At 38.5% G+C, this 23,701-nt stretch overlaps 1 protein-coding gene across 1 annotated transcript in view; it reads left to right on the top strand.

The window, feature by feature from the left end:
• OPRM1 (opioid receptor mu 1) overlaps positions 1–21,892 on the top strand; it is a 61,480-nt gene extending 39,588 nt beyond the window's left edge. The window contains exons 2-4 of the mRNA XM_012762430.3: positions 2,880–3,232; positions 4,148–4,668; positions 21,322–21,892. Of these exons, the coding sequence (XP_012617884.2) occupies positions 2,880–3,232; positions 4,148–4,668; positions 21,322–21,360 (913 nt within the window). The 3' untranslated portion in view covers positions 21,361–21,892. The remainder of the gene's footprint in view (positions 1–2,879; positions 3,233–4,147; positions 4,669–21,321) is intronic.
• Positions 21,893–23,701: the final 1,809 nt, after the last annotated feature.

Genomic DNA, 23,701 nt, shown 5'->3' with positions numbered 1-23,701 from the left:
TAAAGATAAGACTCACAACATAAGGTCCGCTGGGTAGGAAAGTGACTAATGCAGTCAAGTACGCCTTTAGATCACACAGGTCTACAATCAACAGTGTATCTAGCAAAAGTTATTGTTCTGCTTTGGGGGAGAAACTTCTGCTTATAAACAATATAAAAAAAATTTAAACTTCTTAAGCATCAAGGTCAGTTATTTTAAAAGCTTAAAATACCAGTTTGAGTTTGGATTTCATTTGTTTGTTTATGTACTTTGGACTATCTTATTTAGGTTATCGTTTTATATTTGTCATATTTAGAGTCTTCCTTAAAATCAAGTTGGTATAGTTCTTCAAGTTAAATGGTTTTCTCTACCTTTTCCTTTAAAATCCTTTAAGGAAATAAAACTTCTAAAGCAAGTCAAAAAAAAAAGCCTTCAAATCTGAAATTGGGGAGCATTTTTTGGCAGCAATGCAATTTCTGAAAATACTGCAGACCAGGTCAGGTATCAGAATTTTTAAAGTTCAAGAAATAATTCCAAAGCATTGGCCCTGAGATTTTTGAAATCCTGCCCTTACCAAAATCAAATCACTTTCTTAGAACACTGAATTAAGGCTCCAAGCAAATGCTTTTGTGATACTATCTTCTCCAACCAATAGCCGTCTTGGGCTGAAGGAGTTAGACTCTTAACCTCACGTGTCTGAAAAATAGTAAACAAAAGCTAAAGTTTAAAAAGAATTTACTGCACTGTGTAAATAAAAGGTCTAAGGAAGACTAGCTTTAGGTATGAGATTCTCTCTCACTCTCTCAAGTCCACATATTCTGGGTTGGGCCCATTTTCAGACAGGCTTTCCAGCAACTACATACCACAAATCCTGTCAGGTTTGAGTCCTGTCGGAAAACTCATTGTCTCTGGTTTAGACATAAGACCATCTTGGCCATTCAATGTGGCCCCAAAGGCTTAACAGCTTCAGGGCCTGAACTACTAATAGAGCCCATTGCAAAGCATGTGGACTGAAAATGGGAAATGAGTGGCTTCCCCAGAGTGAAACTGAGGTTCTACTTCTAAATTATGGTAAATATATATGGAATGTTAAAAACAATAGATGTCCAGTATGTGCAAGATGTACTTTCCCCATATGATAGAATTTATTATTGAAAGTGCACCTGCCCATCTCTTCTATTTGGCAGTTATAATTTCTGCAAGCTTTGAAGTATGTAACATTACTAGATACTTACCCGGGGAAAAAGAAAAGCATATGTCCCTATAAAGACTTGTACATGAATGTTTGTAACAGTTAATTTGTAGTAACCAAAAGCTGTATTCAACTCAATCCCCATTAACAAATGAATGGATAAACCAATTATGGCATAACCATACAGTGAAATACTACTTGCGAATAAAAAGGAACAAATTCTTGATACATACAACAACATGAATGAATCTTAAAATAATTACACTGCGTGAAAGAAGACAGACAAAATAGAGTACATGCTGAAGGATTCTATTTGCATAAAACTCTAGAAAATGCCAAACTAATCTATAAGGACAGAAAGCAAAACAAGATCAGTGATTGCCTAAGGAATACTGGGGCGGGGGCGGGGGGGTAGGTGGTGAGACAGGGAGGGGCAAAATTAAAGAGCTGCACAGGAAACTTTTGGGGGTGTTTGATACGTTCATTATCTTGATCAGGGATTGGCACTTTTTTCTGTAAAGGGAAAGATAGAAAATACCTTAGGCTTTGCAAGCCATCTGATCTATGTTGCAACCACTCAACTCTACCCTTGTAGCATCAAAACATCTATAAATAAGATACCTGCTTGTGTTCTAATAAAACTATTTACAAAAACAGGCAGTGACTCAGTTAGTTCTATAGGCCTAGATTTGCCGATCCCTGAGCTTGATTGTGGTGATGGTTTCACAGGTGTATATATATGTCAAGACGTATCAATTTGTTAATTAGGTGTCAATTATACCTCAAGCTATTAAAAAGAAAAGAAACTTAGGCTTCCTATCATGGATTGAATAAAGCCTAATCTTCCTACCATGGCATGCAAGTCCTCCTGTTTAATAGCCTCTGTCTTGCTCCCCTCTCTGATCCATTGCCATTCCCTGGTAGAATGTGCCAGGCAAATATATCATGTCATTTCAACTCTGTGCCTTTGTTGGGGTTCTCTCTCCTCTTTCTCTGCCTAGAATGACCTGCTCTTATCAACTGTCTAACTCATCCTCTTACTTATACTTTAAGATTAAACTTGGGCATCTGCACATCTAGGATGTCATCCGTATCTTACGCCTCCTATTTCCTTTGCCTTATGTTCTATGAGATGCCTCATCTCTCTGTCTCCATAATAGCTTGTGTGTTTGTATGTGCATGTGTTTGTACATATATATGCACATGCAGTCAAATATGCCTTTAGATCATGCAAGTCTATAATCAAAGGTGTATCTAACAAAAATTATTTACATATATATTCACATATATATGTATACACACACTATTATAGGCTTCAATAGTTTTAATCATATCTATACATATAAATGTTTTATATATGTGGGATTATTATCTAGTCTGCCTCTACTACTTGACTAGGATCTCCCTGTGTCTATTATGCCTGTTACAGTGACCAGCACATTAAAAACAAGAACAATGACAAAAAGCTCAATAACTCAGCATGGTTGATGCTATCATTATAACTATTTTACAGAGAAGAAAACTGATACATTATATATTTTGTTATTAGGCACCTGGTTGTAAATAGCCAAGCTAGTACTGGAAAGGAGTTCTATGCCTAATCCCAAATGCTTTCCATTAATTCATGCAAATTTATTACTGGAAGCTTACTCATATTTCACATTGGTGTGCTTGCTGACTCTGTCACTATTCTTCCTTCATCTCCTAGATACACCAAAATGAAGACAGCCACCAACATCTATATTTTCAACCTTGCTCTGGCAGATGCCTTAGCCACAAGTACCCTCCCCTTCCAGAGTGTCAATTACCTAATGGGAACGTGGCCATTCGGAACCATCCTGTGCAAGATCGTGATCTCCATAGATTACTATAACATGTTCACCAGCATATTCACACTCTGCACCATGAGTGTCGATCGCTACATTGCAGTCTGCCACCCTGTCAAGGCCTTGGATTTCCGCACCCCCCGAAATGCCAAAATTGTCAATGTCTGCAACTGGATCCTCTCTTCAGCCATTGGTCTTCCTGTAATGTTCATGGCAACAACCAAATACAGGCATGGTGAGTGATGTTGCAGGCCTGAGGGATGGAGGGTGGATAGCCCGATTAATTGGTGATGTCATGAGCCCAGTGGAATTGATGGAGTGGTCCAGTGTTTTAGCCAAATTTAGAAAAATGTCTGAATATTTTTAAATAGAACATTTTTTAATAATTTTATGCCCACTAAACATTTTAAAGACAATACAATCTGTTCTTGATTTCTCCGTACTTTATCAAAATTGTGGGTAAATAAGAGCATATCTCTCCCAAGATTAAAAAGAGCTTAAAACCAAAGAGTATTATGTCGAGGCTTGCTTTAAAATTTCAAGTGGCTTCCTGTGTGACAAATTTATCTTTCTACATCTAATAGTAGAATAATTAACTACCCACAAAAAATGGAGTGAAAACATCCATTATCTGCAGCCTCCGAGAAACTTCAGAAAATATTATATTTCGCTGTTTTTTTTTTTTAATTTTTTTATTTCAAGATTTTTACAGGGAGATAAACATTTAGGTTACATCTATGACATTTGCACTGCCCAAGTTGGAGCTACACGCGAGCCCATCCCAGATCGTGGGCACCACACCCATTAGGTGTGAATATATTTTGTATATAAACATAGATTCTGCCATAGGAGGTCTAGCTCATGGTGAGAGGTCCATAATTGTTCACTGAATGAAAATTTAATATGATCAAAGTGGACGGCAAAAATGGGAAATTTAGGGAAAAAAATTAAAACTAACTTGCTTTGAAAATTAACAGAGCTGGGTTTCTTCCATAATTTCTTTAAATCTTTTCTTATTGGCTTGCATCATATTACAGTAGCTTAAGTTGGCTCTGGTCAAGGCTATAAATTAGTAAGCAAGATGACAATATCAATACCTGATGATATAATTAAATGTTGCTATTTTTCCCTTTAAATTCTTTTCTTCTAGGTTCCATAGATTGTACGCTAACATTCTCTCACCCAACCTGGTACTGGGAAAACCTGCTGAAGATCTGTGTTTTCATCTTCGCCTTCGTCATGCCTGTCCTCATCATTACCGTGTGTTATGGACTGATGATCTTACGCCTCAAGAGTGTGCGCATGCTCTCTGGCTCCAAAGAAAAGGACAGGAACCTGCGCAGGATCACCAGGATGGTGCTGGTGGTTGTGGCTGTGTTCATCGTCTGCTGGACCCCCATCCACATCTACGTCATCATCAAAGCCTTGGTTACCATCCCAGAAACGACGTTCCAGACCGTTTCTTGGCACTTCTGCATCGCTCTAGGTTACACAAACAGCTGCCTAAACCCGGTTCTTTATGCGTTTCTGGATGAAAACTTCAAACGATGCTTCAGAGAGTTCTGTATCCCAACTTCCTCCACCATCGAGCAACAAAACTCCACTCGAATTCGCCAGAACACTAGAGATCACCCCTCCACGGCCAATACGGTGGATAGGACTAACCATCAGGTATGCAGTTTCCAGAATTAGGTGTACTCACTGGGGGTGACATAAAGAGCTTTGTACTAATCCAAGATTTTAATCTCCTAGAAGGAGATCGGTAAGGAGGAAATTGAGGTTCAACATAAGAATGGAGGGAGGAGGGGAGCAAATTTTGAGCCTAGTGTCAGAGAGGAGCTTTGTTATATAAACTGTGCTCTTTATATATGTCTGTACATCTTCACTTAAGTATAAAGGTATACCTGCTAGAACGCTATAAAGCTGTTAAAAATCACTTTTTCAAGGCCTTTTCTTCTATGCAAATGTAGTGACTTTAGCATATTGTGGAGGTGATTCTGTTCTAGAATCCTTTTCATTTTCTCCAGACATGTTATGTATTTCCTGGATATCACTTCAATATCCCTTTCACTTCTCAACAGCCAGTCCTGCTCTGGCTCTGTGACTAAAGAGAAAGGGTCAGTGCCTTGCCCACTGTGGTCATGAGCATAGACAGTCCCAGCAAACCAGCATCTTGGCAAAGGAGAAAAGATTTTAAAATGGTTACTCCTAAACTTCTGTTAAGCTATGGGTCTGTAAATTTTGCTATCTGAACTCTAGAGCAAATATCAAGCATATTACCTGATTATTAGATTAAATAATTTTTTAACAGTCATCATACTAGTTGGGGAATAATATCGAGAGAAATGACTGGTTTTTAGAAGATGTATTCCTATGCCCAGAGGAGTACGGACAATGGCCGACACAGAAGGATTCAAGATTTACGCACGATATTAGAGTCATACGAGAAATCAACAAGGAGGAAAGAGAAAAAAATGGTCTCCAAGTTAATATTACCTGGTTAAGCCACTGCTTGGCAAAATTTAACCTCTGACCAACAAAGTCAATCAAACATATGAGTTAATTATTAATATTAATTTAAGTACATTTTCAAATAACGATACAGCCTATATAATTTTTTAACACAGAACTCAGATTCAAACTTCCTGTGAAGTAAATGCTCAGGCTCAAAACCTTGGATGAAGTCCTAGAGTCAGGGGGCAGGACTATAGGGACAGATAGCTTCATAAAACTGAACAGGAAGTCAAGTCTACGAGAGGCCAGAGAGAGGCGTTGGCCCCCAGAGTGAAGCTGCTTCCTCTTGCTGTCTCTGGACCACGCCCCAGCTCTCACAGTCCCTATTAGTCCCGTGTTGCCACCCAGCCCATCCTTTCTAATTGACCACAGGACTAATGCAATATGGCCCAGATGCATCTGGGACATTAATTCTCATACCCCTGATATTCAATAATGCTCAAGTGAACACGGGAACTCGCACCCCCTAGAGAGCATGAGGTAATGATGGCAGACCCACTTCCAGACAAGGGGAAATTATTAACTTATTATGTCTCACTTCTAATTCCATTTCGGAAATAAAAGCCAGAAAGAAATGGTTTTTGGTTCTGCTGCTTTTCTCTCATTTTTTTTTTCCACATCAAGACCCCTAAACCTGCTCCTTTTTTACTAAGCAGCTCTCCTATTCAGTGACTGTCCAAATCTTTTGAGTAACTTAAAAAGGGTAGGGCCTTAGAATAGAAAAATCTATTTTCTCCAACCTGAGGATAGCATATTAAAGAATGCAGTTTAAAACTCTCAGTTCTAAGCTAAGGTTAAAACATTTTGCTTTGGAGTAAAATATTTGCAGTGGAGGAAAATGATGGCCATTAGAAAGTTTGACCCTTCCTCCCGAAGGGACTTTCCTCTCCTGCGGAGTTCGTTAGGGCAGGGCTCTTTGGTGGTGTACCCTAGACCATTGCTAGGGCTTCTTGTCACCTCTGGCCTCTCAGCTGTCTTTCACTCAACCTCACTGTCAGGAGTCACAGCTCCCAGCCCATCTGGTGGAGCATGAGTGTCCTTCAGTGGCCCACCACTGCCCTTGACTCCCTTTCAAACCCAGCATTTTCACAGTAATGTGGCTCTCGCACAGCCAGATCCAGGAGAAAAGAAGCTAATTGGAGGAGTCCTGCTCCAAGTAACTAAAAGGTTTGCTTTAAAAGTACATCCAATTAAAGCTTATCTTCATCACTGCCTCTATGAAGCAGCACTAGTGTCAGATAACAGCAGAAACACATTAGCCCTGGACTTGGCTGCTGTCCCAAGATGCCCAGCTGGGAGAGCTGGACACAGACGAAAGGCTGCCAGGAAAAGAGGAAAAGACACCCTGACATATTTGAAAATCAAGATAAATCAAAGATCCTTTTCACTAATCTCTATTGATGTGTCATCATTAAAATAAAGAGAGCTACACAGACAACTGGAACAGTATATCAGCCTCTGCAGGTAGTTCCAACAATATATCAAAATAAAAATATGATTTAAAGGACAAATTGGAGCCTGTGTCTCCAGTGTCTATAGGACATATTTGATTAGTTGTGCAAATTCAGAATCCAACAAACAGATGTTCAGTGGTGGTTGCCGTTTTACTACATCAACCATCATGTTAGAAAACATAGCTAATTGGATTTGCATTAACTTAACTGCTTGTTTGAGATTTGTATTGGTTGTAAATGTTTATGTTCTGCCTATATATTTGTGTTTTCTCCAAGAATTAGATTATACCCTATATGTCACATTTCAAGCACATTAGTAAACTTCATATTCTGCAGATCAGAGATCCAATATCAAACCTTCCCAGGGTGTCTGTATTCTGACAACTGTACACTGAGGCGTCCATACAGTGCAAAGTGAAGTGGCGATTTGGCAGTTATCAAGGTAATTTGATAAGGCATATGAGAAAATTCTGTGCCCCAAATAAACTTTGAGTCATACTTACATGTTTAAAAGCTGCTCCGTCAGCTTTTGCAGCATAACAAACCATTCCAAACTGTGGTGGCTTGAAGCTACCATTTATTTAGTTTGCAATTCTATAGCTTAGTCACTTGGGCTGGGTTGGGCCAGACCATTCTTACAGTCTCAGCTGGGCTTGTGCTGAGATTAGCAGCCAGATGGGCTGTCAGCTAGCTGATCTTCATGGCCTCAGCAAGAACGGCCGGCTCCATGTGGACTCTCATCCTCTAGCATGTTAGCCCAGGCTTGTTTTCACAGTCATCACAGGTTCCGAGAGACAAAGGGAGAAAAGAAAGCAAGCCTTCTTGAGGCCTAGGGTCGGAACTGACAAAAGGTCACATCTGGGCTTTTTACAGGTCAAATAAAGTCAACTTGTCAACCTAGATTCAAGGAGTGGGAAAATAGACTTCACCTCTCGCTGATACGAGCTTCAGTCACCACATTGCAAAGGGATGTGGATATAGGGAGTGGAACAGTTACGGCCACTTTTGCTAACAATCTACAGCAAGCACTTGCTGCAAGGCATAGGCAAGCCATGGCTCTCTGAGAGCAGGAACCACATCTGTCTTGCTCTTTCTTGTCCCTCCAATATTACAGTGTCTGGCACATTAAAAGGCACTCCCCAAATATCTGTGCAATGAATGAATGATGGGAAAGCTCATGATATTTCAGGAGATGTAGAGGGTGGTGAGAATGACCCTTTTTTGTCCAGCTGACAGACAACCTAATGACCGTCCAATGCTCTGACAATATTCCAGGCTCACCATCAGTAATGGGAAAAGATTAATGGTAGGGCTTCTTCCTTTTCTCCTTCCAGCTTTCAGTACTCTGATCAAAAGTTATGCTTTTCAAAAAACTGGTTACATTTGTGCTTGTGTTCTAATTTTATTTTTGACAAGAACTTTTGATGAGAAGACTTTAACTGGAATCAGTGCTCTCAAGAGGGCTTTCCCTGGCTAATTATGAGAAAAGAAAAAGGATGGTCTCTTAGGTGTTTTTGTGCATGTCAGGGTTCAGCCTCCTGCTCCAGCTGTAGCATCCATGCCTGACGTATGCTCAGCTTATGGTCTTTATGGCTTCTAGATCTTTATTAGGTAGACTCAGGCATAGGCACTCATTTGCCAGCTACTCTCAGTGCAACTTAATTCCTCTGCACATGTCCCGCCCTGCTGTTGTCTTATTGAACTCCACTTCCCCCATTTTCTGAGATCATTTCAGGTCCAACTCAGACCTGCGATTTTGGCCACTGCTAACATGACTTTCCTGCTTAGTTTCCACCCCAATCATATTCTCTAATGCATTTTCTATTTTGACACGTAAGTGATTTTTGAAAACGTTTAACATTACATAGGAAAAGAAACTACTAGATCAGTTGGATTATTGTTTAAACAGTTGGTACTAACTACAACCATAGTAATAAAGCCATCTTACATTTGTATGACAGTGAACAGATTTAAAAATGCTATCATGAGCACTGTCACATCTCGTCCTATAACCACCCTGATGGGTAAACATGAGAAAGAAAATGCTCAGGGAGGCTAAATGATCGTACAAGATCAAACAGCCAGTAAGCGGTAGAATCCAATCACCCTAGGCTTCTAATATTTATTCAAAGCTTTACTCTGCCTTCCCATACAGTGCTACTTTGCACTCCTTTATAATTGTGTGGTCTCAGCCAGAGATTCTCAACTTCACTATGAGCTACAGAAAAGTGTAAATTCTTAGCAGTTCCTCCAAGAGATTATGGTTTGCTGTGTGAGTATAGGGTCCAAGAATCTGCATTTTAAATAAAACACTAAACAGAAAACTCTGATTTAAACTGTGACTTCATCTCTAAACACTACCGAATTTACTATTTTGTCTAACCTGGGTAACCATTTAAATCAAGCTGATCGACATGAATTTTTTCACCAAATGAACCATGTGTTTTGCAAAATAATGTAGTTATACTTGGAAAAAGCCTTCACATTCTAATGTATCTATCAGTAAGTCTTTTAAAACAAAGTAATATAACAGCAATAAAGCTAACATTATGGTATGTCAGGCTAATTCCTTTTCATTAATATGGCAAGTCCATTCCTAAACCCTCTGATTACTGTTTTTAAAGCACTTTCTTATCATTTTAATACAAGTAGCAGGTCCAGAAATCAGGAGATACTTTGCATTTGGATTAACTATAAAACTATATTATCCCCAGCTAAACTAAAAGCAGAAGTCTCACTTTTAAAATCAACTTTGTAACTCTCAAGGCAGGATTTCGGTTTTTTGCAAGACATCTGTGGAGAGCTAATTTGGGAAAGAAATTATTTCAATGCCATGACAAAAGCTCCAAATGAGAGTGGCACACAAAATTACCACTGGACAACATTAACGCATGTTTTGTGAGTGAAGTCAAAATGGCTATTCTTTCAATTCTATGGTTTGAAAAGAAAATGGTTCCAGATGTGTGTGTGTGTGTGTGTGTGTGTGTGTGTGTGTGGTTTGTGCACACATGCATGGATGATATGGGTATGCCTCTTTATTCGTGTCTGGAATTAGAGTATATCTAGCTTTAAAATGAATATTTCATAAATAGCAGAAGAATTTGGTATGTTTCTATAAATTACTTATAATCTGGGAGTAAAAATGTTATTTCATTAAATGTATTTTCATTCTTAGAATATGTGGCTTTAAGACTATTAATAATAACATTCATTGACCAGTTTGCCTCTGGGTTGCGATATCTTATTTAATCATATTGGGTGTGGATTATAATCTCTACTCTATATTTTTGGAAACTATTATTTAAGGAAGTACTTGCCCAAGGTCATTGTCAAAAAGCAGTGGCTGAAGATTGACTCCAGTTAGGTTTGATTTATAACCCAGGCTCTTAATCAGTGTGCCCTACTATGCCCTAGTCTTATTTCTCACTCTTCCCAGAGTGTTGTCTGATAAGTGATCTTTCAGGGAGATTTAGTTTTAAAGATTGGGTTAACTAATATGACTAGTACAATATTTTCTTGTACTTACTGCTCCAATTAATGTAACTAACTGATAAAAATGTAGCAACATATTTTTCCTTAAAAACTCAGTTAAAATGAAATGTCATCTTATTTGGCTAAACTTAAGAGGTAAATTGCCATTTTATAGCCATTTATCATGAAAATCTTCTTAACTATTAAGATTTAGTGTTTTGGAACATGTTAATCTTTATTTTCTATCTCACATAGTTTGGGGAACTAATATGAAAGCTACCTATTGCCTATTTTTCTCTTTTGACTTTCTACAACACTGTATTTGTTTTTACTTCTACCTTTATGAATTTGAAATGCAGTTTCATAGTACATTTTTTGCTTTTACATTTTTTTCTTTCACCCTAAAGGAAAGGATCATTTGAATGACTATGACCTATCTCAAACCAGCCATTAACTTTTTTGTTTGTTTCTTTTGTCTCACTCTGTTGCCTGGGCTAGAGTGCCATGTTGTCAGCCTAGCTCACAGCAACCTCAAACTCCTGGGTTTAAGCAATCCTTCTGCCTCAGCCTCCCCAGTAGCTGGGATTACAGGCATGCGCCACCATGCCTGGCTAAGTTTTTCTATATATATTTTTAGCTGTCCAAGTAATTTCTTTCTATTTTTAGTAGAGACGGGGTTGCGCTCTTGCTCAGGCTGGTCTCAAACTCCTGAGCCCAAAGGATCCACCCACCTCAGCTTCCCAGAGTGCTAAGATTACAGGCGTGAGCCACCACGCCTGGCTCAGCCATTAACTTTTGAATGTCATTCTGATCGCTGTATCTTTTGGTAGAATGCAAATAAACATTTGGAAATTGCTACAATTTGACAAAAATGACAAAATTACTTTGGGGGAGATATGGTGAGAACTACAGATTTCTAGAATAAAATATACCTTACTGATAATTTTCCTTTTCTAATTATTATTTTTCTGGAAATCAAGAATCTAGAGCCACAACTTTTGTCAGCCTTCTTCCTTTACTGTCAGAATATTTTCCTTTTACAGTAGAGTTCCTGGGTTTGAAGTGAATAGAATTTTTTCATAATTAAAAGAAATGTTAAAGCCATATTTTCTATGGCTTCTGCTCTTTACATCAATAAAATCCAGTGTGGATAGGGAAGGCTAGAAACAAGATTCATATCAAGTGCTAAAATAAGTGTAATAATTCTTTTTCAAAACATGAATAGTTTTCATGACTTATACCAAAAGTCATAAGGCCTGCTCTCATGACCCCATGTGAGTTGACATTCCCATTTCCAGCTGTGTGTGCTGAAGGCATATATTGACCCTACCTGGGTGGGAGATAAGTATGAACTTAATGGAGTACTTGTCGCTTTACTGTTTATGAGTCAAAGGGAATGAATCACTTTTTCTTTCTACAGCTACTGAACTTTCTAGGAACACATGCAAATAAATAATTAGCCTGATAAATTGACCGTATATCATTATTAGATATCAAATAAATATAAGCTGAAAGTTCCCTCACAATTTGCAATAATGGCCCTCTCAGTCTAAGAATAAATGAGTAGAAAAATAATTTGGGTCATTTGTCTATATAAAGCACAGTATTTATTGGGAAGGAAGAAGGGAAGGAAGGAAGGAAGGAAGGAAGGAAGGAAGGAAGGAAGGAAGGAAGGAAGGAAGGAAGGAAGGAAGGAAGGGAGGGAGGGAGGGAGGGAGGGAGGGAGGGAGGGAGGGAGGGAGGGAGGGGAAAAGAACTAATCTACAGAGTGCATTTTGTCTGAAATCAACAACCTTCTTCCTACTACTCTGTTTTATATACAAACAAGAAATCCCAGGAATATTAGAAATCTACCAAGCCCTACCTAGACTGTTTCCATTTTTTTCATGTTATCAAACTTGTATAAATATATATTTAGGAGATTTTATGTATATAATCCAGAGTTCCTAAAGCCCTTAAAGCACAAAAACTAAATTTCTAATAGTGATGTAATGGATTCCTCTAAGACATGTGCTAGAAAAGCAAAGTATATGGATGAAGACAATCAGAAATAAGAATACCTTAGTCAAGAAAAATAAAAGAAAATTTTAAAAAACTTTGACAACAAAAAAATGCAGTGATAATGAATGTGGAATGGGAAATGACTACCATACATTTGACAATAAAATCATCTATTAATACTAAACCCACTCTAATTTATCAACTTAGCAAGAATATCTCACTCTTGCTGTTCTTTTTTCATTCTTTTCTATCATGTTCACTAAGATGTGCTTATGTTTAAAAATCTCCAAATATAATTAAATATAGGTTCATTCAGACTGAAAACTTCAACTTAAAAAATGTTCTCCTTAAGCTGTTGTTTGGAAATGGAAGTGATACATGTCATTCTTTCATAGAATTTTAAAACTAAACTTCTCTGGTTGCTTCAGAAATTCAATAGGACAGTATTTTGGGAGGCCAAAGCAGAAAAGCCACTGTACTCCAACCTGGGTAACAAAGCAAGGGCTTGTTTCAATCAAAAAAAAAAAAAAAAAGAATGAAATTCAATGGAACAAATAGACATTCAAGTGGCTATAAATAAATCTCAACATCTAAATCTCAATAATGCAACTGGATTTATCAAGCAGATGCAAAATATTCCCAATTCTTAGAACACTGGAACTGAAAAAGAGAACACTCAGGTTGTCTTGTCCAAACCACTTCTTGCTACAAAAAGGGAAATTGCAGGCCATAAATGTATTTATTTTATTGTATGCCCTTTTTTTTTACTAAATGTAAAAGATGATAGTGAAATATTTCCAAATGTCTTGTTTCCAAACAGAATTTAAGAAAATTTTTATAACTATAGAAAAGTCAGATAATTATATTTTATATAAACTCTAGCATATGTAAATTTAATTTTTAAAATGTCAGCAGGTAAGGGGAAACTTTATGATTTGATAAGAATAGCAGATGTAATGTAAAAATCTTAAAAATGTAGATGGCTCAGCTATTTTCCCAGACTCTACCACCAACCAGCTGGATATCCCTGGGCGAGTCTCTGAAACTTTCTGTGTTTCAATTTCCTCGTGTGTAAGAGCAGTGGTAACTATAGTAGCTATCACTCATGTCTGAGGTAGCATGACGTATGATTATCCATGCCAAGTGTCAGGCAACTGGCTAATATTATTGTTCTAAGCCATTCATTCAATGAGGATTTAGTGTTTTCATCTTCTCCCTTTCCTTTTCCCCCCAAAACTGAATTTCATCTCTTATAAAGGATACTTAAAAAGAATGAAATAATTTGCCAGAAGAGATCATGAGGTGGTCTAACCCAAGCCTTCTCAGACTTGGCACTGGTGACATTTGGGGCCAGACAATCCTTTGTTGTGCGGAAACACGCACTGTAGGATGTTCAGCAGCATCGCTGGCTTCTACACGCCAAATGCCAATAGCACCCACCTACCCTCAGCTGTGACAGCCAAAATGTCTCCAGACATTGCCAAATGTCCCCTGGGGGAAAAATAAGTTGAGAATCACTGGTCTAACCAGTTTAACTATGTTGAATAGATGAAGAAATATCAGGATCCAAGTTAGTCGTGATGTCATTAATGTAGTGTCTAAGAAAGTTGGAACTAGACCCTAGGTGTTCTGACTTTAATCTAATCCTTCTCTGAAACGTCACACTGACTTCTCAAAGAAAATTTATGTAACCAAAGCATTTGTACCCCCGTAATATTCTGAAATTAAAAAATAAAAGAAAGCTTTCTTCTAATCAGCTAACCAGTTGCAAAGAAAATGACTCAGTATTAATGGAAGACAAGGTAAATGCACAATTCTTCAACCCTTATATTACTTCAGCCTTCTCTTTCAGAGAAAATGCTGTTCAGGTTGAAACATTATTAAGAAAGAATTAAAGGCCAATAAAAGTGATGATATTGTTAGAGAATCCTGAGAGGCTCTGAATGAGGTCAAGTCTCCGGGTGATATTAAAACATTAAGAGAAGTTGTAGACGAAACATAGTTAATAAAACACTAATCATAATCTTTGAACAAAGAAGAATAGGAAGAGTCCCAGAAAACTATGGTAAAAAAAAATAGAGTCCCAAGTTTAATGAGAATATTATAGCAACCAAAAACCACAGAATATTTAGCTTTGTACAGATTGTTTTCAGAACCTAGATCAAATCTTTAAAACGTATTTTGAGAGCACTTAGAAAGGAAGCAAGTAACCTCTAAGAGGCAAGATAAGATTAGTTATGGCAAAACAAATTTTATTCTCTTAGAGAATTGCTGGAGAGGGAAATCATGTAAACCCTGTATCGATAGTGTTTTTAACAATAGATTTGGTGAGATTTTGTTAATTTCTGTAATACCATACCATGTTTAATTATGACCTAGATATAATGGTACAGTGAGGTAGGTACATAAACTTTTAACTCTTAGGAGTCCCAATCAGTGGGGGAATGCTAAATAACCCAGATGATATGACAGTAGTTAATCGAGAAAAATTTTCATCCAAACATCCAACTATGGAAACAGAATGTGAGTGATAACAGATATGAAAAATATCGTAAGGGGTTTATTTCATGAGTCAACAGTATGATACAGGACATCTAAACTGTTTCAATTTAGATCATATCAACAGAATCTAGTGTCTAGAACCAAAGAAATGTTAGCCTCCCTCTAATAGACAATGCGCTTCAGAAATGAAACAAGCAAACTAGATTGCTTTCAGGGATAAATAACCAAGATGATGAAGGGAGTTAAATAACTGCACACGATTACCCTGGGAAATAGAAGACTCAGAGTGGTCAGGATAGTTATCTTCATATACTTAAAGCAATGTGAATAGGAAATTGGACTTACCCAATATAACCCCCTAAGTAAAGCCAATGAGTAGAAGTTACCTGGAAAGACATTTTAATACAACTGAAGAAAGAATCTTCTTTTTAAAAAAACATTTTATTGAGGTATGACTGACATGCAAAAATATGTACCTACTTATTGTATACAACTGGATGAGTTTGGAAAGATTTTTCTCAACTTTGAGACGCAGGAATTTCCTTGTTACCAGACATCTCTAATGTTCAAACGTCAGCATGCCGCCTACATGAAAGGGACATTGAGTGAATTCAGTTGTTAAGATCGGATGATTAAAGGGTCAGAGGGAATGACTCCTTGAATAAATTTGGGCGTGGGGATTAATACTGTGCAAAATAGCATTTAAAAGGCTTTAAAAAGCCCTACAATGTGTGTGTACCTATATGTATTGCATACATATACAATTCATTTATTAAAGCAAAATTTTCAGACTTATCCAAGCACAGGTTCAGTTTTTAAGGAACATTTTATAACATCTCATAGAATGAAGGTTTTATTAAGCAGTTTTGAAAAGCTCACTGGAGACCATCAGTTCCACTTAGTCATGAATCTGTTGAAAATTCAATGTTTCATTGGAATAAGTGGCAATGTGTCATAATTCCAGGCGTTAAGCAAAATCCTAAAATTGACTGTTTAACTTGTATTCACACCCATTTAAAATATCTAAACACTTCAGTATACAAACAAGAAAGACACTAAAATTTCATCTCTCTGAAAATAAGGCAGGTTGTATTTTGTTTGGGTTTTCACTTCTGTTTTGCTTTGTTTTGAAGCTTGACACTTTCTGGTTATAATTAAAAGCAAAAAAAAGTCTATGTAGCTTTCAGGATATTTTGTCATTGAATTAAACTACACATTGCTAAGAATAAGCATTATAATTGACACATTCTGTTTTGATTGAAATATCTCTACAGGAAATGGATTTCTTTTAAAAAGTCGTCTATCTAGACTCAACTGTGAGAAGCATACCAAAGGTTGAATATGACAATTTTTCCTGTGAAATAACATAAGATTGGAAGCCAGGGAATCTGGGTTCTGGTGCAGGCCGTCCTGGCAGCCACTTGTGCGAATCCAGCATCTCAGCCAGTGATTGTATAAGGGATTCCTGCACACGCAGGAGTTTTGAGCCTCTTGACTACTCAAGAATTAAGGTTCATTTCTGGGTTCGATTGATTACCCCATTACCCCCTCCAGGGGCCAGCTCCCCTTCGTGGACAAAGATTTATCATATTGAACAAAATTAGTCCATAGTAAAAGCAGGAGGAAGCATATGGCAGATTAAGTCTGGATCTTTGAACTACCAAATTATTCCACCTATTCCTGAATTCTCTTTTACTGAAGTTGGACCCCTTGTGCTCTAGATTCCACTATGTCTGATTCAGACAGTGGGACCTGGGAGAAGGGATGAATTTCCTATTACTTTGGTACATGGAGATCTTTGCCTCTGAGTCATCAACTCCAAACAGGTTTTTTTTTGTGTGTGTGGCTGCTTTTATCGTTTCTGTAATGAATGAGATTTTGAAGCCTATTACTGGCTGAAACTCTGAATAGCTTCAAAAGTACCTAAGTCTGCTATTGGCTTCAATTGTGACTTTGGAAGGCCCCACAAATAGGAAAGAGAAAATGGAAGTGCAGGAGAGTGGCTGCAAAATAATAATTTTCAACCAGCTTTCTTTCTCTGATACACTTGGGCATGTCACTTCACCTCTCAAGGAAGGCTCTGTTTGTCTTCGTAGATTAACAAAACTGGAAAAGATGATCTCTTAAATTTCCTCTAGCTCCGAAACTGCAGGAAATATGCATGAATACTTGCATGGATAAAGATTAAAAGTGCCTTCAATAAGCTTCACTTGAACCTTAAAATGCTTTTCAAACATTTTGTTTTTTTCAAATAAGACCAAAAAATAGCCCTGGGAGATTTGCTAGGTGACTTCCTGAAAAAATTATAATTTAAAAAACTGTTAGCAAAAATGGAAAACTGATGGTAGAGAATAGTATTATATCTATATATCTAATGTATGTATCTAAATATTATATCTAAAATCAAATGTCAAATCTATGAAAATGTATAACTGTACTGTGGTAATTGTCAGAAAAGAAGCCTGGCCTTACGAAATGGTGGGGGTTGCAAAACTCCAAAGGAGATATCTTAGCAAGCGAGCAGGTTGGCTTGTCACAATTCGATGGGTGCCAAAAATAGACGATGTGACTCAGTGGACCAGAGAAAACCATTTGTTACTCACAGCAGAGCAAATAGCAGGAGCATCAACGTGGTAACGCTAGCTCCCTTGCCTTTATGTCTCATGATGTGACACAATTAACCCGGATTGCTGCTACATACACAATGGGCTGCACCGCAGTCGAGGAGCTCAGAGCTAAGGGTTCATCATCTTTTGTAGCAAGCAGTAAACAAACCAGTCCTCCTACCCGGAAGCCAGAGTCAGAAAGTCGCCATGCTGTGGCGCTCATTTAGTCAAGCAGTTAAGGTTCTTAATTGACTGTATGACTAGCTGTGGAAACAACCCAGGGTCAGAAGATAATGAGGTCTTGCAGTCCAGCTCAGTCAGCAAGAATGGGCAGAGATGCTCAGGGGCCTGCTTCTCCCAGTAATTCACAGGTCAGCCCAGCATATTCTTGGCTGAACTTAAATTTTCAGCCACCTAAAAAGTATGCCTCCCTATCAGCAACGTGGATTAGGCATATTGACAAGGTCTAGGACCAGATCTGTTCCATTTATTTCAATTAATACCGGATTAGGGTTATTATTATATCAACAGAATCCCATCCACTAGATGAGGTTAGTCTGCAGTATTAACCACAACCATGCACTCCAGGATCCCAGACCCTAATTGAATAAGTCCCAGTGAGGACTAGCGGGTCTTATTTCAGATACCATCTAGCTTCTTTTCTCATGACATGCATGGATTGCACCACCATATTGTGGGTATTAATTCAAACACAACAGGAGTTGTGGCAGTTGGCAACCATGCAAATCCTCCCTATTCAGCCAGAATCAATGATCCACTTACAGTCAGCCAGTTCAGACTGACCTGCTGATCTTCTGTGGTTTACTGCATCTCATTGGCTATGGTAGCTAAAGAAAAATAGGATCCTGATCTGTCTCCAGAATGTGGACTCTGATGCCCAGCAACAGTATTCACACTGTTGTTTGGAAACAGAAAACCATGTACCCCTTGGGTAGGAAATCCCTCTTTACCTAGGGGCCCATCATTCTCTTCTTCGGGAGCCCCTGTTTTAGCAGGCATAAATAACCATGTTGCCTTATGATTGAGTCCCATTTGGAGGGGGTTGGTTTTCCCATCCTGGTCTTCGTTTTGGATCGCAGAGATTTTATCTGGCTTAGGGAGTTCTGTCTTTGTCCTGGGCATTTCCTGGCCCTAAATCAACATAGCTGCCAGTATAGGATCTCCCAGCAAGAAAGGTAGTGGACTCCTCCACCTTGCAGTGAGGAAAGCAATCTTAAAAACTCATCCATCATGCTCTGGATGAAGAGTCATTGTAGGGACTGTCATTCAATCCAAGACAAACGACGGTAGCTTCAGCCCTCAGGCTTTGAGTAGCTTCCTCCATGGGATTTTATTGTGCTCAAGAAAATCTTCTTGGATTGGCCACAATGTCATTACTGAGACAGAAATCCAGAGTAGCAAACCTCACTGTGGGATATGATTCTGTCCCAGTGAAATAATTTGCAGTAGTTTAATGCTTGGGATCTCAAGTGAGACAGCAGCCTTGGTGCTGGTGTTGATGTTATAAGGACATAACCTTCCCTGCTTCTTCATCATGCGAATACAGCAGCCAAATGTCTAACAGCTCCTTTCTTTGTTGGTCAAAGTATCCCTGAACTTCTTTCTTTTCTCTCACACTATGGATCTGCATCTTGGTACTCTCTATGGGGACATATTACCCTCCAGATGTATCCAGTTGTGACTTAAAACTTAGTGCAGCTATGCTTTCCTCCATAGTGGAGCCCAGAGTGTCCTCCTAGTCCACCAGTCCACAGGTGAGCAAACAGCAACCTGGTGTGTTAGATTTTACCCCCACCTCTCAGCCTCTGTCTATTGACTTAACCCTTGTTCATCAGCAGACAGGAGAGATATCAACAGGTGGACCACTCACTGCCTGCCTTCTGCACCACTTGAGCCAGATATTTGCTACCAGACCCATGGAGCTTACAAATGTCCCTGAACCCAGCTTGTGAGTCATTCACTCTTTTCTTCCAAAAAGTTGTCTGTCCTGGGACCCTGTACATTGTGCCATTTTGCCTGAGAAGAATCTCAAACTCATAGAAGATGGCAAGAGTAACAAGACTCCAGAGGAGGTGACCAAGCAAGCAGAGTGCTTTGCCACAACTCTGCTGGGGCCGAAGTAGACAAAAACACTCAGTTTATTACTCACAGCAAACAGTAGAGACTTTAGCGTGACAGTGCCAGGTCCCTAGCTCCCAAATCCCCCACAAGGTGACTCAATGGGACCAGGTGGTGGCTACACACACAACAGGTTGTACCACTGCTGGGGAACCCAGAACTTAAGTCTTAGCACCTGGGGGAGCAATAACCAAGCTTTTCCCAGGAGCAAGCAGTCAGAGAGTGGCCAAGGCCTGTGCCTGTTTAATTGCCATTGTGACTCGTACAGAAATGATCAGAGTCAGAGTACGGTCAGGCCTTGCAGTTTGGCAGAGTCAGCATGGCATGCAGGGACGCTCCTGGCCCCTGGTAAACTGCTTCTCCCAACAGTGATAGGGATCTGATCTAGTCCTTATTCTCAGCAAGCACACACTGAAATATTTAGGGGTAAAGGATTGACTCAACATCAAATGATTCAAAAAGATGATCATGATGATGTGTGTATGTGTGTGTGTGTAGGAGAGAGAGGAAAAACAGAGAAAGCAAATGGTGAAGCAAATTGATAAAGCAAATTTACCAAAATAAACTTAAAAAAAGATCTTGCATCTCTTTACATTTATTATACAAACACCCCCTTTACTCCTCACCAAATTATAACTGTGGTAACAACAATTATTTGTTAATCACAAAACTTGTTCTATTTCCACAGTCTTCCTCCCTTATTTGAAAATATCTAGCCACATTTCCATATGTCTGAACAAACGTTATGAGACTGCTGAACATACTGCTAGCTTTACCCTGGGGGCGGGGTGGGGTGCACTTTGAATCAGTTACTACTGGAAAAAAAGAATCCATTAATTTTGAGAACTGGGTGAAAATAAAAATCTCTTTATCTAGAAATAACAAGCATAAGAAGTATTGCCAAAAAAGTGTTGCTTTTCTTTTGAAAAGTTGGCCAAGTCATAGATGAATTGAGGACAAGCAGGCAGAACAAGATAAGGGTAAAGAACAAAGGGAAAGGGCCGGGTGTGATGGCTCACGCCTGTAATCCTAGCACTCTGGGAGACCTAGGCAGGTGGACTACTTGAAGTCAGGAGTTCGAAACCAGCCTGAGCAAGAGCAAGTCCCCGTCTCTACTATAAATAGGAAAAAATTAATTGGCTAACTAATATATAGAGAGAAAATCAGCCAGGCATGGTGGCGCACGCCTGTAGTCCCAGCTACTCGGGAGGCTGAGGCAGCAGGATTGCTTGAGCCCAGGAGTTTGAGGTTGCTGTGAGCTAGGCTGACGCCACAGCACTCACTCAGCCTGGGCAACAAAGTGAGACTCTGTCTCAAAAAAAAAGAACAAAGGGAGAGAATGAGTTTGCGTTAAAATGTATTCTGTCAAGGAAATCATCAATCTTAACTATAGGGACTATATATAATTCTTCAGTAGTGCACACAAATGCAAGAGTATATTCATAATGACTCAAGAGATTATTCATGATTACCAAGGATATTAATTAACATCTCGACATTTAGGAAAAACTGAAGATTGCAGGTGAAATTATACACGAAGGTCCTTGATACGGTTCTTACAAACAGAAGATCTCAATACACATGTGCTGCCACCAAATGTGAAATGCTCACTGTCTTTGCTCTTTCTCTCCTTTCAGCTAGAAAATCTGGAAGCTGAAACTGCTCCATTGCCCTAACTGGGTCTCGTGCCATTTAGACCCTCACCAAGTTTAAGAGCCACCATCTGTGTGAAGCAGGTCGCTGCAAGAATGTGTGGGAGGCTCTAGTTCCCTAGGAAAGTGCCTGCTTTGGAATCATCAAAACTCTCTGGCCACCCAACTCTGAACAGCGGAGGGACATCCAAACCAAGTCGAGCATTTGGAAGGAAAGGAATATACCACGCTAACGAGCCCAGCTTGTGTACATAATCACGAGGAAGACCCCCAGTGGGACCAACACACACCATGGTATGTGAATTGAGGTCATCATAGAAGGTAACCCTTCTGTATGTAATAGTTTGTTTTCAAGCAAATATTTATGACCTCATCAAAGACAAACCACCAATTATTAAATTCACCATAGTAACATGTAAATGCTACCTCTGATCAAAGTCCCTTGTGTGATAAGTCCAAGTCTTTCTAGTGTTTTGTAAAGGAATATATTCTTCTATTTTTGATCTTTAATGTTCACCTTAAAATTATCATCTGGTAAAGACATCATTTCCACCTCCATGTCTTGGTTTTGTATTGTTTCAATGAATAACATCTCTCTTACCTTGCTCCATAATTATAAGGGAAGAGATGAATGTGAAAGGTAACCTGAAACTCAGTCACATGTCAGCTGCAGAAAGGTTGATTCTTGTGCACCGCAGATACTTCCTAAGTCAGAATGGGGGATTTTCCATTGTTAGGCTTTCAGTGGTTTGCTCTCCAGTTTTAGATGTGCAAATTCCCTTGCTCCTATCTAAGTGTTCACAAGAGAGAATAGTCAGCCAATGAGCTCATCACTTCATCCACACAGGAAGTCAAGAATTAAAATGTGCTCTCCATTTCTCACTAGCTTCTCCATACTGCATGTTCCCTACACATTTTATTTCCTTTTTTAACTCAACTCAGAATATTCATGCCTTTTAAATCAGCATGATAAAATGACAAAGGTTTTTCTGATTGCCAGAACCATTTAAACTTGAAAAAAAAAGGAACCAATAAACTTAATCTCAAGACAGAAAGACTCAAATGACCGTATAGAAATATGTGTGATCTACTTTTCAATCCTGTGTAGTTACTTGGACATGAAACATTAACAATTGCCCAGAAATATTTCCTTGAAGATTGCATTTATATAATGTCATCACCAATATTTTAGTCTTTTTGATCTCTGCTAAATGTCAAGATTTCCTTTGTAAAGTGTCAATCTTCTAAGTAGTTTCTCTGAGACAATTTTCCTCTCTGACTGGGTTTCTTTGTTATGAAATACTGTAGAGATTTGGCAATCACCAATTTTATGTAATCTAGGTAGACAGCCGAGTCAGAGGGTCCATGCCAAGAAGATCTCCACTTTGAACTTTTGTCGGCACTGATTAAATGAATCAAATATATTTTAGTTATGTATGAAGATACAAGTAGAAAACAGGGTGCTGGCTTCTCTTGTGAGAATAGCTGAGTCTACAAGCCACGGGCATACTCAACTGTAACATTCATATCCCTTCATCAATTTAACAAGGCACAAATATTCACCAGACATCTAAAAGCAATGTTTCTGGAAGACAGCTGAATAACTGAATTTACTGTCTTCAGATCCACTGGCTGTACTTATGTGGGCCCAACCCATGTATCCATTAGATGAGAGAAGAAAAAAAAGCCAAGACAAGTATTTTAATGTTTCCTTCTGATGAAGTCTCATATTTGTTTCTAACAATCTCTCTTTCTCAAATATTGTGTTCCAGAATAAATGTGCATTATGCATAATTTTTTAATATTTTCTGATCAAAATAATTAAAACCAGGACCTTAAAAGGATTTAGAATGTTAAATGAATGTATTTGTGTGTGTATATTTACACAAATACACTACTAGAGCTTCCATAATTAAAATGGATAATTCAAATGGGACACAATAAGGGAGAATGAAATATTTGTATACAAGTCAATGGGGAGGAAAATTCTTGCTTTTAATGGACTATAATGACATGAGTTCTCTCAAAGGACAACATAGTACTGCTTTGGCTCATAGGGCTGTTTTTCAACTGTCATTGTTTCTGCATAATGACAAGCTCTTAAGGTTAATTACCTGCCATGCCGTTGAGAGCAACTTAGTCTTCATGCAGGACTTCATCAATCTTTTCCTACAAATGTCATGTGTGTGAGCAAGGCTCTTCCATGCCATCTTTTAAACTCTACATAGAATACACAATGAAGGGGTTAATTTAAAAAATAAGATATTCTAAAGTAAATAAAAAAATGTATTCTCAATATTTTTCACTCAAAACCACTTTTTATTGTAAATTCACAACTACCTTGTGATTCCAAGGCAAATAGAGA

Source organism: Microcebus murinus, chromosome 5 (genome assembly GCF_040939455.1).
Source record: "Microcebus murinus isolate Inina chromosome 5, M.murinus_Inina_mat1.0, whole genome shotgun sequence".
Taxonomy (NCBI): domain Eukaryota; kingdom Metazoa; phylum Chordata; class Mammalia; order Primates; family Cheirogaleidae; genus Microcebus; species Microcebus murinus.
Note: the sequence above shows the minus strand (reverse complement) of the source record. Positions and strands in the feature narration are given on the sequence as shown.